This window comes from Gossypium hirsutum, chromosome A01 (genome assembly GCF_007990345.1).
Source record: "Gossypium hirsutum isolate 1008001.06 chromosome A01, Gossypium_hirsutum_v2.1, whole genome shotgun sequence".
Classification (NCBI taxonomy): Eukaryota; Viridiplantae; Streptophyta; class Magnoliopsida; order Malvales; family Malvaceae; genus Gossypium; species Gossypium hirsutum.
Window position 1 is genome coordinate 11,759,819 of NC_053424.1, and position 20,881 is coordinate 11,780,699.

Genomic DNA, 20,881 nt, shown 5'->3' on the forward strand with positions numbered 1-20,881 from the left:
TTTTAAATTCGGGTTGATTTAAGAAAAGCAAACTCGAGCCTAACTTGGCTTATCCATATTTGATTTTTTTAGATTAATTTTTATTTAAAATTAAATTTGTTTAAAAATATAATACACTAAATGCACTAAAAAAACTAAAATAAATGTTTTCTAACACGATAAAAATACATTAAAATTTATCTATATTTAGAAACCCTACCATAAATATAATAAATATTTTATTATATTAAAAAATAGAAATAAATATAATAAATATTTTATTGTATTTAATATAAATTTTAAAATTTTATATTTTGGGTTGAATTATTTAGTTGGGTAAATTTTTTTCAAGCCTTGGGCAATGGATTTAATTGTTATTGGATTAATGATTTAATATAAAAATAAATATAAATAAATATAATTATTATTTAACATATATAATTAATATAATATTTAGAACAGGTTGAGTCAAGTCAAACTCAAGCTAAAAAAATTCTTGCCCAAAGCCTAGCTCATATAAAAAAGGGCCTTAAATTTTACCCAAATTTCATTTTTCAAGCCTCGTATTTTATCAAAACCCTCCAATTTTTTAGTGAACTTCCAGGCTTGAGCAAGTAGCCCAACCCATGAACAAGTTTACTCATAATCTAGTTAAAGGAAGATATAAAGCATTGCTAAACAGAGCTATTTATGCTCTTAAGCTCTTTCAGACAGTTCTTTTTGAACCAAAACTAAGACTAATGAATAGTATAGTATTGTCTATGTTCAAATGTTCAAGAGAAGTGGACCAAAAGAATACTAGCAATATTTTATCACCTCTACAACATGAAGAAAAGGTTTAGGATTAGCCCTGAAATCATGCATTGATGGATAAAATCTGAATACCAACCATCATCTATCAAAACCCAAAAATGAAAATCAATTTTAAATGTGATCCACTAAAGAATGTGTTCGTTTAGAGTGCCAAAATTGAGGCTTCACCAGACAACAATGGTGGTTTATCTCAGAGTAGATTCTGTGGTATGGATCGAAGGGCAGAAATGTAGGCATTATGGTGCCGTAAATAGCTCTCAACATGCATTGATTATCGTCATGTTGGTGGTTGCCATGTTCCCGGCTTATAGGTTGCACCAGATCCTGTTGGTTCCGAAGACCTGAAAAAAATAGATAGGAGGATAAAAGAACACATAATTCGTGTTAGCAAGAATAGTGAGCTGAGAGTATCCATGTATAAAGCTATATTTTCGAAAAGGGACTGAAACTTACTCTGGAATTGGCTCTTCTTTTTCTTCATGTGTTTCTTTGATCCTGTAAATACAAGACGAGATGTTTAAGCATTCATAGTATTGAGCAATTATCATGATATGATAAAAAGAAAAACAAATAAGCTCCAATGGTAACTCATTTTACGAGAAAAAAAAAAAGTTCACTGGTGCAATGCAGGGAGAGTTAAAAAGAAAGAGGAATCCAGCATAGGAATTGGATTAGGAAAAAGATAAAACCACAGTGATAAAGAATTCAACAAAGTAGCATTATTATTGCTTCAATTCTCGGCAATGTTTAGTTCAAGTAGCAAAACAGTTTGTTGTCTCTTACCTTCCATCTGATGCTTGTTCAACTTTGTCACCTGAGTAAAAACATCGGAATGAAAACATTGGCAGCAAAGCTTTGATAAATTATATTGATTAAGTTTTAGAACAGATGCACAGCTCGGTAAAAGAATATAATACCTTCTGAAGCAGATGGAAATTGCCGAATGAAGCTTTTTAAGTCTGGACCTCCAACTTTACCTTTAAGTTACAGTATAGTTATCAACAACTAGACAATGAAATATAGCAACAGGGAATGAGGAAACACAAAAGCAGTAGCTAAACACTAACCCGAGCTCACAGCCTTCCTACTGCCTTCTCTGGCTTTCCTTTCTTCTTCTTCCTTCTTCAGAACTTTTTTCCCAAAAAAAAAAAAAAGAAAAAAAAGAAAAAGGCAAGACAAATCTTTATCAGAGAATGCAGTATCGAGACGTGTAAATTGATACTACTAGTACTAGTAATACATACGGGCAACATTAAGCCTAACACGTTCACGCCTTGCTTCAAGTTCCATCATTTCCTGAAGATAGAAACAATAAACTGTCAAATTGGAGTTGAAATCATTCCACCAGGATCCTTACCCGGAAAACTTGCAACCAAAGTAAAAGATTTGATATCAAAATGTTTTCATCAAATCTGCTATCTGTTTAAGAGATATTTATCCATTTAAATGTATAATCATGGTTCACTTCATCTTTTGATGAGGGAAAGTTTTGGTGCTTCGAGAAAAATTTTGATAATGCATTTGTAGGTACCTCTGGAGTCGGAGCTACTTTTCGCTGCCCATTCAACCAACATATCCATTCAACTACAGCAATTGAACAACAAGAAACCATAAGTAAGGATAAAAAAATTGTAGTGCATGTTAAGGTAGCTTTTAACAAACATACCGGTTAGTTACTTCGAGAGTATCATTGTCTATTCTATTCTATGCTATGATTAATGGACATGGGTAAAAGAGCGAGCAAGCTTACCTGAGATGGATGTTGGATCTTGCTCTCCCTTGAATTCCAACCATCTTTTCTCCTTTACTAATACATAGACAGAAACTACAATGTCAAAGAAACTTAATAGTAATGGCAACAAAAATCTGCATTAATTCCAAATACGGTGTCCAGGCCTGCTATTTTCCTTATTACTTTCTCCTTCTTGAAACCTCCTTACGATTAAACCTCACATTCAGACGAGGCCCTTGGAGCAAAATAGCATCATAGTTCGAAAAATCCATAAAAACCAAGAATGAAAAACCAGCTCAAAGACATCAAATAAACATATCTAGCTAGACCTTGAAGGCTTCAAGTCTTACCCTACATGATTTCGTAAACAAAAAACTAATCTCCCAACAAGCAATAGCTAAAAGAAAATTAAATCAAAGGGGAATCCAGATGTCAAATTGCTAGCTATTTGCAACAATTATAAACACGAAATGCAATACAAAATACACATGTTCATACAATTCTTCAAAATCCCAGACAAATAATCCAATAACTCAAATAAAAAGTTCAAAAACACAAACAAGAATCACAAGTAAAAAAACCCATACCGAAAAGGAACAAACAGGATCAACAACAAATACCCATATCCATAAGAGTGAAATTTTTTAAATTAAAAAAAGAAAAGGGAATGAGACCCACTTACAAATACCATCAATCTCTTCTTTTCTAGTGAAGTAACGGTTCCCAGCTTTATCTACACCTATGAATGTTCTGTTGCTGAAAAACCCAGCAATTCTAGACAACAGCTTTGACATCTCTGCTTCTAAAGCTGCGGTTTTTCGGCTTTTTGGTAACTTCAATTAAGGACTTGGCGACATTGGAGGGTGAAGCTAAGGTCACACAGACAGTAGCTCAAAACGACATGCCGTTTTGAGTCTTCTAGTTCTAATTCACGTGGAAGTGACCCGTGGGTTGTCTTTTAGACTCTGTTTGTTACTTCAAAAATAATTCTCTTTTAATCTAAACTCGGTTCATTTATTAATAAAAGAGGCCCAAACAGAGTCTTACAACAACTGAAAAAAGTCCCCACAACAATCGTTTGTTACTTTGATCGGATTCTAAGCTTAATCCCAAAACCCTGCAAAAACCCCTCTCTCAATAATGTATTCATCAAATCTACCTATTTGGGTCTCATCAAAACCTTCAAATTCCAATAAAAATATACTCTTTTATCAATTTAACCAAAACCTATTTTTCCAATTTTCTAAAAGATTACCACCAAAAAGCCTCTCTCAATCTCCTTCACCCTTTACTCGGATTCGTTGCTGCCTTCGTGAGCTCCGAAAACGAATTGAAACAGTAAAAAGCACTCAAAAAATCACTGAAGCAATGAAGCTGGTGGCTGCTGCAAAGGTTAGGAGAGCTCAAGAAGCTGTCATCAACGGTAGGCCTTTTACTGAGGCTTTAGTTGAGTTACTTTACACTATTAATGAAAGTTTACAATGTGACGATGTTGATTGTCCTTTAACTGTTATTAGGCTTGTTAAGAAAGTAGCTCTAGTTGTTATAACTGGTGATAGGGGTCTTTGTGGTAGTTTCAACAGTGCAGTGATAAAAAAGGCTGAGTCCCGGATTTCGGATTTGAAAGGTCTTGGATTGGATTACACTGTTATTAGTGTAGGAAAAAAGGGTAATTCTTATTTTAGTCGGAAAGATGATGTTTCGGTTGAAAGATTTGTTGAAGGAGTAGGGTTTCCTACTGCAAAAGAAGCTCAGATGATTGCTGATGATGTTTTCTCATTGTTTGTTACTGAAGAGGTTGATAAGGTTGAGCTTGTGTACACAAAGTTTGTATCTTTGGTGAAGTCGGATCCGGTGATCCGTACTCTGCTTCCTTTGTCGGTGAGAGGGGAGGTTTTTGATGTGAATGGGAATTGTGTTGATGCTGTGGAAGATGAGTTGTTTATGTTGACAACCAAGGAAGGGAAGCTGGCTGTGGAGAGGGATAAAGTGAGGGTGGAAGGAGGGCCAATTTCTCCTCTTATGCAGTTCGAGCAAGATCCGGTTCAAATTCTTGATGCCATGATACCTCTTTATTTGAACAGTCAGATCTTGAGGGCATTGCAGGAATCGTTGGCTAGTGAGCTTGCGGCTAGGATGAATGCAATGAGTAATGCTACTGATAATGCAGTTGAGTTGAAGAAGAATCTTTCAATTGTCTATAATCGGGAGCGACAGGCAAAAATAACCAGTGAGATTCTGGAGATTGTTGCTGGAGCTGAGGCACTTGCATAAATTCATAATTGGACCGTTTTTACTCCTCCTTACTTGTATGTTTCTTTTCTCCAATATCCTTATGAAGTGCATGGTCTTTTGATTATGATTGCAATAAAGAGGAATTTGTTCAATGATTCTAATCCTTTTTGCTTCATTGCTCCTTTATCTTCAACCATATGCTATGTCTCACTGTTCAGCATGGTGCCTTTACTTGCAATTTAAACTACTTTATGTGCTTCAAGGTTACTTTTGGTGTTGCACATTTGTTCTACGGTACATATTTGATTGAAACTAGAGAGAATGAAGCAGCGATTTTTACGAATTTTAACAACATTAATGTGTTGTAATAACTATATTCAAGATTTACATATATGGTATAACACACTTCTTCACTCCTTGTTAAGGTTTTGAATGATGAATGGAAGTATTGCACCATGATTAAAGTAAGCCAATTCCACCTGCAGATTAATTCTCATGCAAGTTAGCAACATTTATATGCATAAAGCTAGTAATCCAATCCTGAATGCTTGACAAAAAACCCTCCCCTTTTCTCTTCATATAACTGTTGAGTCGTGACATACCTTTGAATTGAAGCGGACAGAACATGTGAAGGATTTTCTGGTGTCGGTTGTGATGGTAACATCTTGGCCTGCTCTTATCTCACAGATTTTACTTGGTAGGTGAATTTTATAGCGCTCGAGACCTGTTAATCCTAGTGTATCAGCATCCTCTCCAGCCTTGAAACAACATGTTATGATCCCATACCGACCAGATTCTCTCTCGAAGCTCTTAGCAATCACTGCTTTGACTCCCTGAACAAAGGGGAAGAAAGGTGAATTATATTGATAGATGACATGAGCTAGAAACAAAAAAACATGGTATTTAGATGTATTTGCACCACTAACATTGGGCCTTTGGCCGCCCAATCTCGTGAGCTGCCGCTTCCATAATCTGATCCAGCTAAGATAATAGTGTCCTGCCCGGTGGCCTCGTACTTCTGCGAGTAGATGATATTCCGTATTTATTAAATACGGTCTAAGCTTAAGTCATGTATTTCTAAATACTGATGTTAACACGCACCATTGCAGCATCATATACATTGAGTTTATCTCCTGTTGGGACATGAATTATCTTGGGGCTAAACTCCCCCTTCAAGAGCTTGTTAACAAAGCGGATATTGGCAAATGCACCCCTTGCCATTACCTCATCATTGCTTCGACGACTACCATAGGTATTGAAGTCCCTCTACTTGACCCATTTTGTTGTTTAAAAAAAAAAAACATAAGAACAATTTACTTGCATATTTTTATCATTAAAATTTTTAAAAAGTATTTTTATTATTTTTAAACAGTAAACAAGTCATTTGAGTGGTTTGGATGCCTAGATCCAAGCCTAGAATTTTCTTTTAAAATTAGACTTATGATCAATATATGAAAACCTCTAATTTTCCATATTCCATCAAAATATATTATCCAAACAAAATAAAGATTCATTTCCTTGCTTGACTCAATTTTCTTTTTATCTCTAAATCTTGATGCAAACGTATTAAGTGAAGTTTAATATTCGATAAAAAAAGGTAATATTGTAGATAAAAAAATAGTATTGTAAAAATTTTTTTCAATGTTAAAATACGATGCAACTTGATTTTAAATTTAATAAAGCACAAAAAAATAAAAAATAAAAACTAGATTTTGAATAATTTTATTTCTACATAAACAAAACCTCATACTTCCAAAATCTTAACCCTGTTTTCTTGCTACTTAAAATCTCTAATAAACAAGAGAAATCACGTGATTCAGTCCAACTATGCATGGATTTCCCGCCCTACCTTTTTCAAAGCCCTAAAAACATTCTCTTTCTTTCTCAGCCCTATTTCTCCAATTTTCCCACCCATATTTTCCCGCTTCTCAAACACTTCTCTTTTCCCTTATAAAACTCTCCCATTTTTTCTTATCCAAAAAAATATCTATCTACTACTTTCTCCACTGTTCCGTATCCATCTAAATTTCCCAAAATTTTCCAGATGAAATCCATTTCAAGATCCTTCAAGGCTGAAGCATTCCACAGGTATCTAAAGCCAGGAGCTTTAGCCCAACTAAGGGACTCCAAAATCAATGCCAGATCCAACAAGCTCAAGCTATTTCGACTTGACTCGATCCCATCTTTGAGTCCAAGCCAAACCCAGATCCAAATTTCAGATTTTGATCAGATCCCAAGGTTCCTTAGCAAGATCTATAGAGGTTCATGTTGTCTCCAAAGGAAGAAGCTTTTGGCTCCCAAATCTATTTTGCTTGTCAATTTTCAGGCTTCTAGTCAAAGTTTAGAATCTAGGGAGAGCGATAGTAATAGTGAGAGTAGAAGTAATAGAAATGGTGATAATTTGTTGATTAACGTGCTAAACAATGATGTTGTTGTGGCTCATTGAATCAAAGTGGTGAATTAAAAGAAAAAAGGGTTCTCTTTGCATTCTCTTGTAAAGTTTCTTCCTTTTTGTGGTATTGATTTTACATGAAAATTGAATGTGAAGTTTCGCTTATAATTATGGTGGAATGACCCCAAAATTTGTTTGCTTCTGTTTATGACACAAGTAATTGTAAGTTATAACTACTGATGTTCATTTAAACCAATGTTTTGTTCTAGTAGGGAACTCAAGGGAGGTTTTTTTTATTTATTTAACTCAACATTAATATTCTTGTCCATGTATGAAGTGGTCAATCAAAGAAATACAATTAGTCATTCTCATTCACATGTTAAATTACTGTTCTTGTTTCTGATCTTTTTCATGATCAAGGACAAATGGGATTTGTCAAATTACACTATTGGTTTCTTTTGTTGAACCAAATGTTGTTAGTTAGGCTGATTTGAGGTTGAATCAGGTTTTAAAACAGGGGAAATTTATCCTTCTGGTAGATTAAAATCTCAAGTAACCAATTTGTCTTGTCATATCTGTCTATGTTGCTTTATGTTTAGCTGTATCATTTCCAAGAAGTAAGAAACATGCAATATTCAATGAAGAGAAACTTTGGGAACTAGAGCTGATTCCAGGGTTCTAAAACTAAGCTTCTTAGTTGAAATCCAGCTCAAACTCTCAACTGAATGATCCCTGAATGTGAAGTCTGGAGAATACTGCATTGCTTACAGCCAAAGTTTATGTTTAGGCCTTTATGTAAATGTCCTGGATATTGTTCTTATCTTCTGAATCTGTTCCTTCGTTGAAAGTTGATATGTTAATTGTTTGTTTTATAACATTTCTGTCCAAACCTATTCATGGTTCTTAGTTTAGTAGTCACTTGCATCTATGTTATTATTGTTTGTTTATCTTTCAAAGCAAATTATTGTGGCCAATCATGTACTTCAATGCTCCTATCAATCCAAAAACCAAAATTGTTCCTGTATGAAGCCTGAATGTTACCCTTATCACCATTTGGAGAATCCTATCATTATTTGTTTTTGAACATAAAACTTGTCATTCATTGCGTCCAATCAGAATCAATCATTACAAGTACTGAATTGAACAGTTTAACTCAAATCAAACTAACTATTGCTTACTCAGCAGTCGAGATGTAATGATCTTACATTAATTCATTATTTCTTGAAAGCCACTCTAGTATCATGCATGATACATCTGTGGCTCTCCAAAACTGTTGTCATAAATTGAAATGTTATGCTTCCTAAGGCAACAACATGTAACAAAAACTGACAAAATTCCTAGCAAATTTATTCTTTCAAATACGCCTTACATGTATATAGTTTCAGATTTCTGGTCTTAACTTTGAGGATCCAAGTAGCATTATATTCAACCATTTGATAAGTTGTAGTCTCTTTGCACTGAGTTTCTAACTACCCAAAACCTTTATGCTGATCTTGTCTGAAAAACGACCAAATCTAAGTTTAATGTATTTCTAGACATTGTTAAAAATCCTAAAGCAAATAGTGTTCAAAGTTTTCAGGAAATCAAGAGAGCACACATGCTTGGAAAGTATTGTGCTTTTATTAGTTTTTAAACCCATAGATTTAGTACACTTTTGAATGATCTTTCCACAAAGTATTAACAATAATGGAACTTTACACTAAAAGCTCCGCCCATGACTTTCTGAGTCATCAACTTCAATTTCAATTTTCAATCCGATATAAAGTACTACCTTTCCCCCACCTCCCATACCCTTTCAATATTTCTTCATCCAATGACTTTGGACATTTTAATTACATTCGAGTTCGAATAGTGACAACTGTATCCATTAATCATTCGTCTAGATTACATTTGAAACGTGAAAACGTGCTGAAATTTAAATATGAAATTTAAATATAATAGTAGAATTTTTTTAAAAAAATATGATATTACGCAGATATGTGTAGCGTTGGTGATAATATCTTAGGTAGATTCTGCTGTATATTTAAGAATAATAAGTGGAAGTCTGTTCTTGTCCTAAAATCTTTCATGTTTCAGTCATGATTGTTCATCTTGACCAATTAAGCTAATGCTTACACCTTTAATGGCAGTTTGGTGGAGAAAATTGTCAGCTAGTTTCATTTTAGTTTGATTTTAAATCTTACGATTTAGATTTATAAAAAATAAAAAGATATCTCATATTTACTGTTTTGTAAAAGAAATGAATTTTGATAATTTTTTGGTTTAGTTAAAATCTGATTGAAAAATGAAATTAACTCAATCAACCACTTAATATTAATATATAATATAAAATTAAAAGTTATTTTTAGTACTTATAATGAAAATCCCCAAAGCTGGAACTCATCAAATTTAGGATCAAATTTAACAAGTATTTTTTTTTCTTCTTCTAATGATGGTTTGATTTGAATGCTATTATTTTCGGTAAAAACATTATGGAGGCACTTATATTAAAAGTTAGATTATATTTTACCCCTTTGACTCAAAAAATGAGTAAATTAGTATTTGTACATTAAATTAAAAAGTAAATTGATTCTTTTGTTAAAAATTTAATCTATTTTTATTATTAAAAATTAGTCCTTGTACATCATAATAAGGTACATGTAGTATGTCCTATATATCCATTTGACTATTTCGTCAATTATGTTAGTTTTTAATAAAATAAATAAATAAAATTTTTAACAAAAATTATCAATTTACTCTTTAATTTAATCAACAATGATTAGTTTATTTTTTTAATAAAAAAACCAGAGATACATTTACCAGTTATTTTCCTACATAAATTCATCACCAAACTTTTTGGCAGAAAAATGGTTAAGTGGTCGAAGGCCATCTCTATTTAATTCATGAGATTTAAATAATAATAATTATTAAAATATTAATAAATATTCAATTCAATTTATTCATATTGGTAAGAAAAGTTTAAGTAAAAAGAAAATTACTCTAATATTTATCAAAATATTAATACTAGGGTCCAAGGGTAGATAGGGATCTTAATTCCCAAAAATAAAAAAAAATTATAATTTTTAACTCTTTTATAAATAATTAAATTATAAATTAATATAGTGGAAATTTATGCTTTTGAGCCCTCAAAAATTGAAAAATAATTTCTTTAAAATGAATAAAATAGTAATAAAATTTATATTTAATATTTAATAATTTAATTTTAATCCCTTAAAAGAAATTCTGAATTCGCTGGATATTCAATAATCTTCGTTACAGAAATTTTGTTTATCATTTTGTTTTCAATCAACTAGATGTCGGCTCTAGAAAAAGACAAGAAAGAGGGGACCAGCAAAAGGCAGATGAGAAAGTAGGCTTCATGGCCGCCACAGTGGAGAGCATGTGTTTATTTATCTATTTTTAATTTTCACAGGGAAATGAGTCTACCGTCGCGCATGAATCCGCAATCTTTATCAGCTCAAAATGTTTGACAATAAAGCCAACAGCGAAAACAAAACACATTTCTGTTCTTCAACAGAAGTTGATTTGAAAAGCATCGAATCATGGTAAATATTTCCTTTGGTTTGTTTACGCTTTGACAAATTTAAGGCTGTCTACTCTTTCACTCACCCTCCCAACCTTGCCATATTCTTTGAACCCAGTTGATGCATGTGGGTCACCTTTTTTTGTTGGTTCCCATATATCATTTTCATTCTTACAATTTTGTCTCCGAATTATTCATCAAATTTTTAATTTTACCGTTATAATTATTTTGATTTTAAACAGAATGTTTTGTTGATTTTTTTTATTAAAAAAATTTGAAGGCCTAATTAAAATTTTCAAAATTCAGTAAGGAGCATAATCAAAATTTTCCAAACTCTCGACCTCTTTTGACCCAAACATAATTCAGCACTACTCATCATCATCATCATCATGTGTGAATGTTAAAGTTGATAAAATATAGTATCTAAATGCCTTCAATAACTTTCCCCTTAATCTAAAATTAGATTATGTTTTCTACTTTGGGTGTAATTTGGTTTGACATGAAACATTGTATAGCATTTCAAATCACATTTGGATTTGTCTATCTTAGGCTTAAACTATATATCTATGGGCTGTAAATCCAAGTGGATTTCACATCTTTATTGACTTCATCATACCTTTCGGCTAATATTTTAACAACAAATTCAGCTTCCTTTTCCCTACATTATTTTAATATAACCTTAAAAACAAGTTGCATAGAAAGTGAGCCTCAACTTTTCTACATCAAAAGGTTTTCATAGTATTCATTACATCTTTGTACACCTTAACTTTAATTACCTTTTCCCCCTATTATTATAATTTAATCTCTCCAAAAATTTTAATTTTTTATACTTTTCTACTATATATAGATCAAGTTAATGGAAACCTTTTTATGCCCCATTCATAAAAAGGGCACCAACGGGGGCATGAAAATGACACAAAATTTTCCTTCCGATTGAATGGGGTTAAACTTTAGGGTTAAGGAAAACACTTGTTTTTCCAAAATGTGTTCTTCACACTAATTAAAATAAATTAAGATATTTTTTATAATTAAATTTAAATAAAACTATTTTACTTTTTAAAAAGTTTCGATTATAATTATATATATACAAATATTAAACCTAGAATAAATTTGAAGGAAATTCATACATACCATAACTTCATCTTATCATTCAATCAAAGCTTTAATGATAAAAATATATTATTTGATAGGGTTATATAAGTAATTTATTTTTTTAAATAATAAAAGAAGCTTTTCTTAAAAGCAGTACTCTACTTAAAAAAGTTTAAATTACAATCTAACCCCTAAATTATACCTTTTATTTATTTTGGTATTTAACTTTTTTCTTTTTTTTTTTGTTTTGTTTTGATGTTGTTATTTGAGCTATAATTTTTGTTCCATTTTACACAAAAATTTATCTGCGTCCAATAATAATGTCACATGTCACATTTTTATTGACAAGTTTATTTTTTAGAGTAAATTAAGACGAAAATGATAATTCAAGTACTAAAGTGAGAAAATATATAATTCAGAGGCTAAATTTTAATTTAAGCCTTAAATAATCCACTAACAATTATATGTATATTTATTTTTTATATTATGGGAAGAAATATTAATTTTGTCACCAATGTAGTGAGTGTGTGAAGAAATCTACCTCATACTAATAGGCCCGATCTTGGGGGGTAGTTGGGGAGTGCAGCCGTCTAGGACCTAATGTTGAAAGGGGTTTAAATTTTATTTTTTTAAGTTTTAATGTGAAAAATAAAATTTCAGCCTTTTTAAGTTTTCTAATTTATTGCGTGTAGAGAAAAAACAAAATAAAAGGGGCCTCAATTTTTTATTTTATTACTAATATATATTTTATTTTATTATATTACATTTTATAATTTTTTTAAAAAGAATTCTAATTTATTATTTTGTCTAGGACTCTAAAAATGTCAATAATGAGCCCTTAAGCTTGATGTCATGACTTGAATGATTCCCACTCTGTTGAAGAAAGTACAATAAAAATAGAGAAAGGCTTATACAATAATAATTAGGTATACTCTAAAATTATAAAAAGTTAGATTATCTTACTTTTTCGATTTAAAAGTTAATAAACATAAATAAAATATATAAGAAAAAAATTATTTATTACATATATATTACAATAATTAGACATAAAACAAAAAATAGTTAGTCTAAATTTAAATTCAAAACTAAAAGAACTAGCAAAAACTCAAAAAAAAATTTTATGGACCCTTCCATCGTATCATTTATGGTCCCTCAAGGTTTGGAGGTTCATAGTAAAAAAATTATCAAAATTATGTATCAATGACATGGAAAAAACTGCTAAAATGTTATTAAATAATTGGAAAGGGACCATGGATGATGTGGTGAGAAATGCCCATAAAATATTTTCTCCGAAAACTTATGTAAAAAACAAAACTTCTTCAAAATAAGTGAATTTTTTTTAACAAAACTTCTTCAAAATAAGTGATTTTTTTTCTTTCTCTTTACTAAAAATAAATAATGCGGGTAGCTAAATATTACAAATTGAATTAATTTATTTCTAATTCATATGCTAAAACTTGCGTAAAAAATAATACTCCAGCCAAACGTAACATAACGATGTTAATGATTGACATATGATTTTTAAATAAATAAAGAAAACAAGAAGATTTAATTTTTAAACTTTTAAATCATAGGGACTAAATATATAATATTGTTCAAGTACAATGACTGATGTTATATTTTAACCATTTAAATAAATATTCCATCACCAAGTTCATATCAGAAAACTTTACCCAGCAATTTATGAAATTAAACAGTTCAATTTCTCCACAGTTTTCTTTTTGCCCAAAATTTGTTCATAGCACAATCAATCTAATAAATTTTATAATATATAATATCGATTTAAATATTGATTCGATTGATTTATATAAATAAATAAAAATTAATCATTGAAATTGCGAATTTTATGAATCCTTTTTTTTTATTTTGTTCATAATAAAGTGAAATACTCCTAATTAATCTATGGAAACAAGCATGAATAATATTAGGGTAAATTTTATAATTAGTCACCTAATTTTATTAAATTTTCATATTAGTCATTGAAATATTCTTTTTTTCAAATTAGCACCACCATTAGATAGTTTTCTCATTTTTGCAATGTTTCATTTTGACCACTTGTTGTTAATATGGCTAACAACAATGTTATTGTATACTCATTTTCATTATCCAATAGTAAATTTTCATATTGGTTATTCATTTCCTCTCTTTTTTTAATTAACTTTTTTTCTGAAAAATAAAAAATCTACAGGAATTGAATTGTTCATAAAAACCAGATAATTCCCTATAAAGATCTAGGTTTTTTCCTTAATTATTTTGAAAAATACTAAAATTAATTTTAATAAAGAAAAAACCTAAAGGAAATTAAAAAAGATAAAATGATTTTTATCTTTCATTAAAAAACTAAAATTAATTTTTAAAAGGAAATTTAAAAGATAAAATGATTTTCCCTATCAAACCCATATTCTTCCTTGTAAACACATAAGTTTTATATTGTAAAACCTCATGTTTTCTCATTTTTACTAAAAATAAAATAAAATTAATTCTAAAAAAAAGGAAATGAGTGACCAAAATGAATATTTATTAAAATTGAATGACTAAAATAAATATACAATAATATTGTCATTAGCCAAATTAACGGTGAAAGGCCAAAATGAAAACATACTAAAACTAGGTGACTAAAACGAGAAAATTATATAACAATGGTGATATATTTGAGAATTTGATAACCATGGTGATTTTGCTTGTTATAGAGAGGTGGCTATTAGACAACTATAAACAACATGTTATTATAGAGAGATAATAGTTGTAAGCTTACAATAGAACTCATATCGTGAATTTTCATCAAATAAAAAAAATTAAGAACTATGTTAAAAAAGAAAAAGAAAGAAAGTGCGAATCAAATCAACAAAATTAAAAAATATATATATAACAAGTACATGTATTATTGCTTATGCATATTTTATTTTACGTTATTTCACATAATTAATTATAAAGTTCATAAATTTAACAAGTTCAATTAATCAATATGAGTTATCAAATAATTTAAGAAACTTAATAATTTATTGAATTGGTGTTGTTAATTCGACCCATTGACGGTTATTTTCATTTAATAAAATATGATTAATAAGTTTCATATGTGAAATTTAATCATTTTATTAAAATAATATTTTAATTGAGATAATTTTCATTTAATAAATGATAATTAATAAGTTTTGTTCTATAAAATAATTATAATTTTATTTAAAAATTTAGACCATATATTGTTATAGTCTTATAGAGAACTAATTGAACGAAAGTCATATTTTATATCTATGAATATTATTGTTATAAGTGAAATGTTGTTATAACTAGTAAGTGTTATAGAAAGAAGTGACTGTTGGAAACCATCAGCAATTCGGCTGCCCCACTACTATTGTTTAATCAAATACATAATTATCTCTTTTTTTTATTATTAAATATAATTGTTTGACAAATAACTCTCCATTTTTTTTTCCTTTCAATTAAAAATTGTAAGGAAACCAAACACTATGGTTTATTTATTTATTAGAACTTGTAATTTAGATGCATTGGTCTTTAATACATGACTAAAATCAAGGGAGAAGGAAAAGGAAAAAAATATTTAATTAAAATAATATACAATTTGATCCTGTAATAAGACAACCCACATTTTGCCAAAAGAGAATATAAAATGAGATAATGATGATGTTAACCCTATAGTTTTATTTCTCTAGTGGGGAGATTAATCAAAGCTGTTTTTGCTAAAACCAATAACCAATAATTCACATCTCAGGATCAACTTCTCACTTATTTCTTCCATTCTTTCAAAATATCAATACCTATTTTTCTAGTGAAAAATCTTTGTTTATAAATGGTATTACAGTGAATGTGGATTTAGATGTTCATGCATGTCTGATTCATCCTGGGAAAATATTTAAAGGAAGTCAGTAAAATACAGCAAAACACCAAAAAAGATCATTACTCAATTCCCTTGTCTTTTGTCTTTCTTTTTTTTTTTTTTTTTTGGTTATGTCCTTTGTTCTATCAAAGTTAGGTTCTTGAAGGACTAAATGGAAATACTTGAGGCAGTAAGCACGCATTGATACAGGAGCAGATTTGTAAAGACAAAAACTATATGGCCTGTCTTATTCTTCTTTGTTTCATTGTTCACTGCTCTTTGTCTTCCACTTTGCCTATTTGAGTTCCTTTGGGAAAAAAAAAAAAACACCTTGTCATCATCTCTCTGAAAATTTTTGTATCAATTGCTATAGGTGAGATTCTCAAGATATCTGGATCTAGAATCTGTATTTCTTGTTATTTGTAGAAAAAAAAAACCCTTTTCTTTAACTGAAATTTCATTCTCATGATGCAGACCACTTTAGAATCTTGGGAAAGTTGTGGCTTTTGGAGGTTCTTAACACAAGGAAAGGTAGATGCTTTCTTTTTCTTCTATTACCTAGATAAATGTTCAATTCATTTCCAACATGTATGGTTTATTTCTGCAAGTACCCTTTGTTTGTTTTTGTATAAATATGTTGAATTTGGAGGAAAGTTGAAAGTAGATGATGTTTATGTAGGAATTCAGTAATGGAAGGTGATAGGTATAGTTATAGCAGGCAGGGGAGTGGTGTATGGAGATCCTTGAGAGATGGGGATTTTGAGGAAGAAGATGTTTGGGCAGTTCTCAAGGAAAGAAAAGATTCTACTAACAAACTTGGTCAACAATCCATTGAATCATCTGTTCCTGTTAGAAGACATCTCCCAAGTGCTGCAATGATGATCCCTAGAACTTTCTCTACTATTAATAACAGTAGCAATATTGGCAGTTCAAGCTCCGGTTCCAGTCATGAAGCTAATGGAGTTAAACAGCAATCAGCTCCTGTCAACATCCCTGATTGGTCTAACATCTCTAGAAACAAGTCAAAGAAGGGTTCCAATGGCTTATGGCATGATCATGATGATGGGGATGGTGATGGGGTTTTGGTTGGTTTTGCAGACAGTGATGATGATGATGTTGATGAGTACAATTCAAAGTTGCCACCACATGAATTCCTTGCTAAGAGGCTTGCAAGGAGTCAGATATCTTCTTTCTCGGTTTTTGAAGGTGTTGGGAGGAAACTCAAAGGTAGGGATTTGAAGAAAGTGAGAAATGCAGTTTTAACAAAAACAGGTTTCCTTGAATAATGGTCAATGTTAAAGCTTTTCCCCATTGTTGTAATTCATAGATGGTAAAATGTCAAATGTGGAACTGTTTTCAATGTTGGTATTTTGTTAGTCTAGTGTTTATGTATAGGGATTTTGAATGAACAAATGATCATTGTCAGATGTGTTTTTATTAGAAAATATTCAATTAAAGCCATGGATTTGAATTATCAGTGAAATTCGAGTCCTGATACTTGTCAAGGTGCTGATGAGTATTTTACCCATTTTGACATAATCATTCGGCATCTATGTATAAAAGCATCCTTCCACATGCAATCAATTTATGCAGAGTACAAAGGAAGGTGATATAAGTTGGCATTGAACCAACTCAGCCTAGTGCCTGATGTGTCCATATCATGATATCATTCTCAAGGTTGAACAAAGCCTCGCTAGGTACCAAAACTGGGATTTGGGACCATAGAGTTAATTGGTCATGTTGCTTTCTGTTTCTCTCATTTTAGGCTTCGGGGTTAGGCAATTAAAACTCTTCCATTCATTGAATAAGGTTTCTCTTTCATACTTCATTATAAACTTGTAAAACCACACATTCTAAATTCCTTTTTATCACCTTTTTTTCGTGATTACATGACATTCTTTTATTTTGTGATGTAATAAAATAATATTTAGATTTTGTTAATAAATATTATCTATGTTTTCAATTAAATTTGGATGCATAATTAATCAACACCTCTTTTTAATCACATGGGAGATCTTTTACATCCAACTTACTAAATTATCAAAGGAGGAAAGGGTTCTCCAAGAGTTATGGTTGAGATTGAAAGAAATCTAATCTAACAGTAATTTTAGCTTGAAAATGCACATTTTTCAATAAGTCTGAATTCTGTTTGTCGGCAATCATTTTAGGGTTAAGAGAAAATGGAAGTGGGCTGCTTTCGTGATGTTTAAAGCCTGCAATGATATCAACCACAAATAGGCCTATGCCCAGATTTCATTATTGGCCCTAAATCTCAAAGCCGAGGGAAAGGGACTTCAACTCCAACATTTTAATCTATTTTAGGATAATGTTTTTATACTATATCATATTATATTATATTCATGGAAAATATTGTATAAAATAGTGACGCTACATCACCTGTATCTCCTTTTTAATAATTTAATGTCATATTAGCATTTTCATCTTGAAAAATTCAAATCTAAATTAAAATCCTGAAATTCAAGATGAAATTGTTGATGTGTAACGACCCGAACTTTAAGGTTATTAGAAAAGTGTATTTTCGGGTCACTGTTTCTGAAAAATGGATTAGAAAATATTTATTAAAAATATTTATGAAGTTAATCGAGTGGTTAATTAGAGTGTTAATTAAGTGAATTTAGCTTAATTAAGAGTAATTAGGAAAAATGACTAAATTGAATAAAGGATGAAAGTTGAATTGTAGATTAAAAGAAAATAAAAAGGACCAAATAGGCAATTATGCCTAATGTATGAATTTAGGCGGCAAAAGATGGAAGTGTCTAGGATTTTCTTATATTAATTAATTAATTTATTATTATGGTTATTATTTAATTAATATTAAATTATTATATTATAAAATAAATTGAAATAAAGACAAAATGTGTGATGACAAAATTGTACAAGTGTGATATATGTATTTGAACACTTGGAATATAATTGTATATTTACTTAATTTTAGAATAAAAGATATTTATTAATTAAATAATTATATTATGAGATTTTTATGTAATAAATATATTAAATTATGACAAATGTATGGTAAAATTTGTGACATGTGTAATAATAAAAAAATGCATACAAGTGTTAAATAAATATTTGTTATTAAATAGATTTTTAAATATAGATATTTTATTTTTATTATTATATTTTATATATATATAGTAAATAAATAAAGAAAAAGAGAAAGGAAACAAAGAAAAGAAACAGAATAGGCAAACGAAAAGCAGGGGAAGGAAAGAAAGAAAGGAGAAAGAAAAGAAAAAGGGAGAATTGGGGTTTGAAGCTTTGGAAGTTTAATAGGTAAGTTAATTAAGCCATTTTTATTTAATTTTGATGTTTTAAAAGCTTTAGAACAAAGTTTTGATGAAATTAAATTAATATTTTGAAAGTTATTAGAATTCTAAATATTGTTCATGTTGAATAAAAAAATGAATTAAGGGTTAGATTGATAGGAATTCAAGTTAGAAATGAAATAAGGATTGAATTGTAAAGTAATTCATAAGTTTTATGTTGAAGGAACTAAATTGATGAAATTTTCGAAATTAGGAAAATATGCTGAAAATTTAATAGTTAAGTATGAGTTTGGACAAAATTTGAATAGAAATGAAGTATGAATTGAGATAGAAAAAGTAAGTGAATTTAGTTAAGATTAAATTGAAATTAAAGTAGAAATTGAATCAAAATTGTATTAATTAGATATAAATTAGTAGAGAATTAACGAATATGAATTATTTTAATTCCCATAGCTAATGTTGTATCGGGAAATCTCGGCTAAGCAAGGAAAAATGGCAAAGACAACAGGAGTTAGCTCGAGAAAATACAGTTTGTATTTCTATAATCCGAACTCAGTCATTATTTGTTATATTTATATACAGATGACAATTGTTAGTGTTAGAATTATGATATTTTACAATTGAAATGGATTGATTTTGGTATGTGATGAATTTATCAAATTTATATTGATTGAATTCATTTTGATTGAATTTATATTGATTGAAATATAATATATATATATGATTTATGTAAAAATTTGAATATTGAATGAATGTTATATTGAAAAAAATTATATTGATTGGAAATTTGAGGGAATTGATATGAATATATGTGATTATTAGAATGGTATATTGATGAAAGACTTATTAAATTGAGAAAGTGAATCAAATATCCTATTAACAGTATCGGACCAGATTGGATACAAATGGCATGCCATTGGATTTGTGATGTGATGGGGAGATTTGTGGTTCGGCCGAGAAGATGTTTCTGTTATTATATACTTCGGTTTATCCGAAGAGGCATTTAATGCCTTATTGGTGTGTTTGAGAGGATATGATATACTGGTGTGTTATGGAGGATTTATAATATTCCGGGTGTGTTTGGGTTGGATATTCTAGCGTGTTTGGGAGGAATCCGCGTATCTATCAGAGTCCGAGTCTTGTTAATAGGGGTAAATAAGTGAAAAGATAAATCGAGTGAATTTGATTGATTGAGCTATTGGAATGAAATGAGAAATTGAATTGAGAATTGAAATTGAGATATGAGATTGAAAACATACACCAAAAGGTTCATTAAATGAGTGAAGTTCAAATGGATGATGATTGATGTTAGAATGAATTAAAATGGTATATTGTTAAGAAGTAAAGTGTGAATACAAATGAATTGTGAATATAATGTAAAGAATTTATACAGTAACCAAATGAAAAGAATTGAGCAAATATATTGTTGTGTTTGTTATATGGCTTGTATAGAATTTTTATGGTAAGTAAATGAAACTTATCTATAAAATAAATAAATGAATAGTTATATTTGTTATTGTGATTTTAAGTTTAATTGTTATATTATCAAGTGTTCAGATTATAGAAATACCACTGAGTATACCATACTCAGCGTACGGTTTGTTTCCGTGCGCAGGTTAAGTAAAGATAGAATGTTGAATCAGCATCCTAGGCCGATCCCGAATTCAATAAGGTAAAGTGTGTTAATTATGGGTAATGGCATGTACCTAGGATGTCTTATGTGTGTGTCATTTTGAAATTGTAAATGTAAGGATGAAATAAATAAATTTAGGTTTGGTTATGGTATAAAATAGGATTTGACTAATTTGGTATGAATTTGAATTTTTGTGAGACAATGTCAGATTGATTTTGGAATTCCCTTTTCTGAATTGGGAAAATCATTAAAAATTGTATAAAAATAATTATGAGCTATAATTTATATGCTTAGAATCTTTAATGAGTATATTTTCAAGAAAAATAAACAGGAACATCATCCGAGTCCTATGCTATG

General features: G+C 29.9%; 5 protein-coding genes across 6 annotated transcripts; 3 read left to right on the top strand and 2 right to left on the bottom strand.

Annotated features, from left to right (window-relative positions):
- Positions 1-711: 711 nt before the first annotated feature.
- On the bottom strand, positions 712-3,504 carry LOC121205966 (uncharacterized). Of its 2 annotated transcripts, none has more exons than XM_041076114.1 (9): positions 3,207-3,504; positions 2,543-2,599; positions 2,324-2,376; positions 2,037-2,088; positions 1,860-1,922; positions 1,710-1,769; positions 1,576-1,606; positions 1,246-1,287; positions 712-1,133 (listed from the first exon to the last, which is right to left on the bottom strand). In XM_041076114.1, exons 1-9 carry the CDS (start codon positions 3,316-3,318, stop codon positions 1,070-1,072), a joined length of 534 nt encoding a protein of 177 aa, XP_040932048.1. In that variant the 5' UTR covers positions 3,319-3,504; the 3' UTR covers positions 712-1,069. The 2 variants fall into 2 exon arrangements, with proteins under 2 accessions (XP_040932048.1, XP_040932051.1); XM_041076117.1 differs by having other exon boundaries at positions 3,203-3,434.
- A 52-nt stretch (positions 3,505-3,556) lies between these two features.
- LOC107917896 (ATP synthase gamma chain, chloroplastic) lies at positions 3,557-4,920 on the top strand. The gene has a single exon (XM_016847300.2). The coding sequence runs from the start codon at positions 3,665-3,667 to the stop codon at positions 4,796-4,798; it is 1,134 nt and encodes a 377-aa protein (XP_016702789.2). The 5' UTR covers positions 3,557-3,664; the 3' UTR covers positions 4,799-4,920.
- A 249-nt stretch (positions 4,921-5,169) lies between these two features.
- LOC121209575 (aconitate hydratase, cytoplasmic-like) lies at positions 5,170-6,674 on the bottom strand. The gene is made up of 5 exons (XM_041080458.1): positions 6,609-6,674; positions 5,861-6,025; positions 5,679-5,777; positions 5,362-5,592; positions 5,170-5,238 (listed from the first exon to the last, which is right to left on the bottom strand). Exons 1-5 carry the CDS (start codon positions 6,672-6,674, stop codon positions 5,170-5,172), a joined length of 630 nt encoding a protein of 209 aa, XP_040936392.1.
- A 129-nt stretch (positions 6,675-6,803) lies between these two features.
- On the top strand, positions 6,804-7,205 carry LOC107917292 (uncharacterized). Its single transcript, XM_016846658.1, has one exon. It carries the CDS (start codon positions 6,804-6,806, stop codon positions 7,203-7,205), a length of 402 nt encoding a protein of 133 aa, XP_016702147.1.
- Positions 7,206-15,418: 8,213 nt separating this feature from the next.
- LOC107916819 (uncharacterized) lies at positions 15,419-17,075 on the top strand. Its single transcript, XM_016846193.2, has 3 exons — positions 15,419-15,974; positions 16,076-16,132; positions 16,281-17,075. Exon 3 carries the CDS (start codon positions 16,291-16,293, stop codon positions 16,885-16,887), a length of 597 nt encoding a protein of 198 aa, XP_016701682.2. The 5' UTR covers positions 15,419-15,974; positions 16,076-16,132; positions 16,281-16,290; the 3' UTR covers positions 16,888-17,075.
- The last annotated feature ends 3,806 nt before the right edge of the window (positions 17,076-20,881 follow it).

What these genes read in the sequence shown, in the direction of transcription:
- LOC107917896 (XM_016847300.2), top strand. Translation starts at nt 3,665, where the DNA reads ATGTATTCATCAAATCTACCTATTTGGGTCTCATCAAAACCTTCAAAT.
- LOC121209575 (XM_041080458.1), bottom strand. Translation starts at nt 6,674, where the DNA reads ATGGGTGGGAAAATTGGAGAAATAGGGCTGAGAAAGAAAGAGAATGTT. An exon ending in TTTTTAGGGCTTTGAAAAAG is followed by an intron (nt 6,026 to 6,608) that starts GTAGGGCGGGAA and finishes TGGGTCAAGTAG; the next exon opens with AGGGACTTCAATACCTATGG. An exon ending in CTGTCCGCTTCAATTCAAAG is followed by an intron (nt 5,239 to 5,361) that starts GTATGTCACGAC and finishes ATTAATCTGCAG; the next exon opens with GTGGAATTGGCTTACTTTAA.
- LOC121205966 (XM_041076114.1), bottom strand. Translation starts at nt 3,318, where the DNA reads ATGTCAAAGCTGTTGTCTAGAATTGCTGGGTTTTTCAGCAACAGAACA. An exon ending in AGATCCAACATCCATCTCAG is followed by an intron (nt 2,377 to 2,542) that starts GTAAGCTTGCTC and finishes CAATTGCTGTAG; the next exon opens with TTGAATGGATATGTTGGTTG. An exon ending in TAGGAAGGCTGTGAGCTCGG is followed by an intron (nt 1,770 to 1,859) that starts GTTAGTGTTTAG and finishes TGTAACTTAAAG; the next exon opens with GTAAAGTTGGAGGTCCAGAC.
- LOC107916819 (XM_016846193.2), top strand. Translation starts at nt 16,291, where the DNA reads ATGGAAGGTGATAGGTATAGTTATAGCAGGCAGGGGAGTGGTGTATGG.
- LOC107917292 (XM_016846658.1), top strand. Translation starts at nt 6,804, where the DNA reads ATGAAATCCATTTCAAGATCCTTCAAGGCTGAAGCATTCCACAGGTAT.